The sequence below is a fragment of the Etheostoma spectabile genome, chromosome 2 (genome assembly GCF_008692095.1).
Source record: "Etheostoma spectabile isolate EspeVRDwgs_2016 chromosome 2, UIUC_Espe_1.0, whole genome shotgun sequence".
NCBI classification, from domain to species: Eukaryota; Metazoa; Chordata; class Actinopteri; order Perciformes; family Percidae; genus Etheostoma; species Etheostoma spectabile.
This window is the reverse complement of record NC_045734.1, coordinates 3,792,309-3,797,754: the sequence shown is the minus strand read 5'-3', so window position 1 is coordinate 3,797,754 and position 5,446 is coordinate 3,792,309. Positions and strand designations below refer to the sequence as shown.

The window sequence follows — 5,446 nt, the reverse complement described above, 5'->3', positions numbered from 1 at the left end:
ATGAGCGCAGGAAGTGGTTTTCAGTCTGACAAGCCGATCTGGGCAGGAAGCGCCGTCTCGCTTTGACAGGAAACTGATCTTAACAGTCAACAGTCCACACACCCACAGGTATCTGATAACAAGTGGATACTGTCACTCGTTTAGACTGCTTTATTGATCAGGGAATAGTCACAGGTGGTATTTGTGTTCTAGACCTTTACATGCAGAATCATTGAAAATGTTGTTACACACAAGAAATGTTGTCTGTGTTTTTTTATGTCATTGAAAGTACTATACTTTCAAACCAAGAAATCCCAGTTAGTGTAATTGAACTATTGATTTCTGAACCATTGAGCATCTTGACAGATTTAGGCGGAGGGAAGAGAGTAAGGGATAGAAATGGAGTTGCATCCTCCATCATTTAAACAAACTCAGAAAGTAAAATCAGATTTCTCCTATTTCTCAGTAGGACAGACAAGCAGGTTTCCTGTGAGGTAATGCTGGAGCTGAAGCATGTCTCCATACTATCACAAATGTGTTCATTTCTTTGAGTTATGGCTGCTGTGCCAAATAAAAAGCTGACTTCTTCAAGTCATCCAGAGTCCGGTGTTTAAAAAGACTCTAGAGAGAGTTTTATTTGGACCTTAGACATGAAAGCAGAACAGGAAGTGAGGAAGAAGGGAAGTATTGGGTGAAAACATAAAGCACAGAAAACAAATGAGTAATGAGATTACTGTAAATAGATGAAGTTCTCTGTGACATTTCATGAGGAAGCAGGCGCCTCATGAGTGAGAGGGAGTTGGGTGCTGCAGCAAAGCCACCCGAGATAGAGCAGCTGGTCGTGTGTTGTTGCCGGATAACGTTTTGCAAGACAGGAAACGAGAGAAGCAAAGAGAGAGAGAACCAGCGCACACACTGACGACTGTCATCCTTAGCTCTCACACACTCTAAGATAGCAGTAAATCAGAGGGAAAACTGCTGAAAGGCATTTCGTTTTTAAATTACTTTGATGCATCCTTGAGAGGAGAGACAAAACTTGAGTCACACCTGAAATATCTGAAATGGGCACTGAGGAGAAGGCTTTAGAGCCTGCAGCTCAACCACCAGTGCAGGAGCAGGGATCACCAGAGAAGGAAAAGGAATCCCCTATGGAGCCCCCCCAAGGACAAACCTCGGAGACCAGCGACCCCCTCAACACGTACAAGTGGCACACGGGCTCCAAGGGAACCCTCAACGAGGTGAAAGAAGACGGGGAGGGAGGAGCGGCAGCAGCTTCTTCCACATCCACACTTGATAAGTTTCAGAAGGCCTCCACCAACAAATGGAGCAAAATGCAAAACTGGCGCAAGGCCCTGAGCGAGGACCCCGGCGACAAACATTCATCCAGTGGGAAAGGCGGAGAGGGAGCCAAGCCGGACAAAGGCGGCAGAAAGAACCCCTTCAGAAGGGCCCTGTCCGAGCCTCCCGGGTCACTGTTTGCAGCCCTGGCCCCTTCCTCCAGCTCTGCTACACCAGCATCATCGTCCACTGCTGCAGACACCCCGGGGGTTTCCTCCACAGACCCTTCGCAGAGAGGAAGCGGAGGGGCGCTCCTCAAAAAGTACCTGAGGACTGTGTCCCAGAAGCTTAAAAGGCCCAGGCTGCAGAGTCGGAACAGCACCCCAACATTACTGCAAGGTAACGTTTCCTGAACCTGAACATGTACGTTCAGGCCAACTATATGAACCTTATTGCCCATTGCTTTGTTTGAGATTAGCACAGGACTTTGAATCTTGATGTGTTAAATACATTAAATGATGGTCAAATGGGAATCCTCACAAATCAAATTTTGGTTTTTATACATAGAAAAATGGTTCCCAGGTGTCAGGGGTGTCAAACCCAAATTCACTAAGGGCCACACCGGTAAATGAGAATAACATTAAGAGCCAACGTGTATAGTTTATGTTGAAAGTCAAATATTTTGGAATGTAGTATTGCACGTCACATAGCTTTCTCACTTACAGCTTGGTTGACATAAAGCCCAAAAAAGAGTCAACAAAAAAAGTTCCTTAGCCATCATAGAGTTTAGCAAATCATAGCAAAACAACACTTACACACATATTTTACAACAACCTGTTTCACAGCCTGAATCTGAAAACTCGGGTTTTGTGGGAATTTCTGAGTCTTAAAGTCAGCAAATCTGCCAAATTCTGCTCTGAGTGTCGCGTTATTGCATTTTGAAAACAGATCCTATATTTTTGGTTTACCGCACATCTTGGCTGGCCAAACCTTTTTGGGAACTTTAATCGGTAAGCAGGGCTGGATCAAAACTTGTCAGGGGCCCGAGTTGGCCCATGGGATTTGAGTTGACACGTGTTCTGTGTGGTTCACGCCGGATTCTGTACGTAGGATCTTTGAGTAACACACTTGCAGAAGGTGAGGTATGTGTGACCTTCTTCACAGTGACACAGGACATAGTAAATACAGCTGTGTTTCTTGCCATGTTAGACAAACTCAGTGATAAATCACTTCCTAAGAGAAAAGATGATACACTTAAGACGACCTTGAGGAACTTTAGGGGTCAGAAAAAAAAATCTTAAAATCATATGTATTATGATTTTTTTTGGAGACGATTTCAAAAATCGATTCTTTTCCCCAAAAATCTATTTTTATTTTACTACTAGATTTATTTGTTTTTTACCAATAATTCACCTAACTATTTGCTGTTTATACGGTAGGTACCACCGACGGCAACTACATCATATCCGTTTCCAGTGAAACAAAGAGAAAGCAGAAAAACCATGTTATATTCTTCTTCACAGATTAAATAACATGTGCTGGGCATTCCTCTTAGGAAACAATTCATTTTTAGAAATATCTCATGATATATTGTCTCTAGAAGTGTAATATTCAACTTTTCTTTTTGTTAAAGAAGAAAAACCAAATCACAATACTTCTAGAATCGCAATGAATGAAAATAGCAACACAAATCAAATTGGCACCCATGATGTATCGTGACAGAATCAAATCGGGACAAGAGCACATCGTCCCAGCCCTAAGGAACTTAAATAGAGAAAGGTTAAGAACAAAAATGAGTTGCACTTAATTGAAGACTCTTAAGGGTTTAATTCTGAGAAAATGGAACTTATTTATCCTTCAATAAACGCTATGGTGAGGTGTACATTCAAATCAGAGATAAATGGAAAATCTCTATTATTTATTTTCAAGCAAAAGAGACACTTCACATGATTGAATTATAATGGCATCTTAAAACAACATTTTCCAGCAGCTCAATGTTTTTTTGTAACGATTACTGAGTTTACAGGGTTTTCCCAGTAAGTTGAGTGTGATCACACCCGACGACAAATCTGAGCCTGATGCCTATATAGAAAGATCTGCGTCAGGGGTAACCTTGAGAAGCCCCTTCCCAGTGTTCCCAACTACAGACATACAGACATAAAACAAACTGGATGTCAAAATTAGAAGTAGAGAGCCAGGGCGTAACAGACACAGGAAACCGTAGGGGACATGTCAAGTGGATTTGAACGCACCATAAGTAGGCGAGTGTGCACGTTAATCAGGTTGGCAGTAAAACATCATGGAACGACTTATGGAAATTTATGTGTTTTTATTAGGGATTGAATACAAATATCGATTGTTAGCAGTTAATCAAACCAATATTTGGAACCGATATGCATTTACAGTGAAAATGAAAATCTTTAAATTAAAATTAAGATTTTGGAATGTTACACACTCCAACGCAAAACTTTGTTTAAATGCTTTAAGCAGTTATTTAATACATTAGAAACTTAATAACATAATACTAACATAATACCCAGTAACAGAGAGTCAGATAGTGTGGTGGGCGGGACATCAAGTCAGACTCAGTGGTGAGTGAAACCGGAGCAGAGGGACAGACACAGAGCTGTAGCACAGCCAAAGTAGAACACTTTTAAATTCATTAACCGTGTCGTTATCAGGAAAATAAAACGCAGAGAAGGATCATCTGCAAACAGCCAACAATATGCCCCGATAATCGGTAAGGGTTGATAATTGGTCTATCCCTAGTTTTTATCAATCATAAATGCAATGCAGGGTAGTTGGAATTCGTGATTTGCAGAGACAAATGGGGGAAGATCTTTTTAAATAAGAATCCTCCTCTTGAACAATCAGTTCCCCTCACTTCTGAAGTCACGGCTACGCCCCTGGTAAAGACCGTGTTCTGTGTAAATGTGTGAAGCAAGAGTAGAGGGGTTAAGCAAGGCTGTAATTCCAGCCCTACCCTTTTCAAATATTTAAAGCAACATTAACTTGACAACAACAGCTGTTTTTTAAACACATAAGTCAAGTGTCTGTTTTATGCAGATGATCTGGCCTTTTTTTCTCTCCCTTTAAAAAAGACTTGAGCTGAACCCAGACCTTCTTTATCATTGCAGTCAGAACCTCAAGGTGAACATGAAAAAGACCAAACCGTCACTTTCCAGAAAAGTTTCAAACTGCTGAGCGATGGCCCTGAAATGTAACGTACGTGTAACGGAAGAGCAGCAAACCAATACTGAGTCTTACCCAAATTTACAAACCACTGGCACAGGAAACCTCCGCTCTGCTGAGAAGGAACTAAAAGCTAGAGTAGCACAGGCTCCAGCTCCCATTTCAATAACGTACATAGAAAACATACATTAATTAAGGGGTGAATTAGGTCTTCTTTACTAGATTTATTAAACTCTACAGCCACATTTAAACTAGTTGCCCTACTGTTGTCTGTCACTATAGTTAAGGTGAAAATAAGAACCAAGAAACAAGAACCTCCAACTTTGGGATAACATCAGAGAAATTAGTTTGAGCCAAAGTTTACAACAAAAACTAAATACATATTTGGGCCTCGGTTTACTATGACCACAGAAATTAAAAGAAACCATGGCAACACACACAGACTGAGCAACAGTCATCCAAGTGAGAGATTTATTTTGGAGAAAATCTCATTCATCACATTCCATACATATTCCTCATTTGTCATTTTACGGATGATTCATTGTTGCAATGGTTTAATCTAGTCATTATTGTCCTTAAGCAAAACACTTAAAACATCACGCCCTTTAAGCTTATTAAAAAGGAGATCATTTAAGGACCGTGATCCAAAAACATTTTAAAGGGCGTGCACAGCGAGGAACTGCAGGATGTGCGCAGCTCATTCTGGTGTGTCATGAAAAGACAGCGATAGCATCAGTTCTTCTCCCAACAACTCCACAAATGGGAGTGGCCATGTGCTGTGGGAGATAAGTACCATAATTACCAAAAATAATAACAAACTGCGTGTGCCTGCAATTCCGGACATCACATTTAATTGTATGGTATAGTTGTTAGTTATCCACAGGGTGAGAAATTTGTGTTATTTATTTGGATTGTATGTTGGGGATAGACCACTTGCAACTTGTGTCAATTCTCTGTAAGCTGGGTATGACTATCAGTGTGTGTGTGTGTGTGTGTG

General features: G+C 41.0%; 1 protein-coding gene across 2 annotated transcripts in view; it reads left to right on the top strand.

Annotated features, from left to right (window-relative positions):
* Positions 1-704: 704 nt before the first annotated feature.
* Positions 705-5,446, top strand: part of rasal3 (RAS protein activator like 3) — a 29,341-nt gene continuing 24,599 nt past the window's right edge. For both annotated transcript variants that reach the window (XM_032524232.1, XM_032524223.1), the window contains exon 1: positions 705-1,656. In XM_032524232.1, coding sequence (XP_032380123.1) covers positions 1,041-1,656 — 616 coding nt within the window. In that variant the 5' untranslated portion in view covers positions 705-1,040. The remainder of the gene's footprint in view (positions 1,657-5,446) is intronic.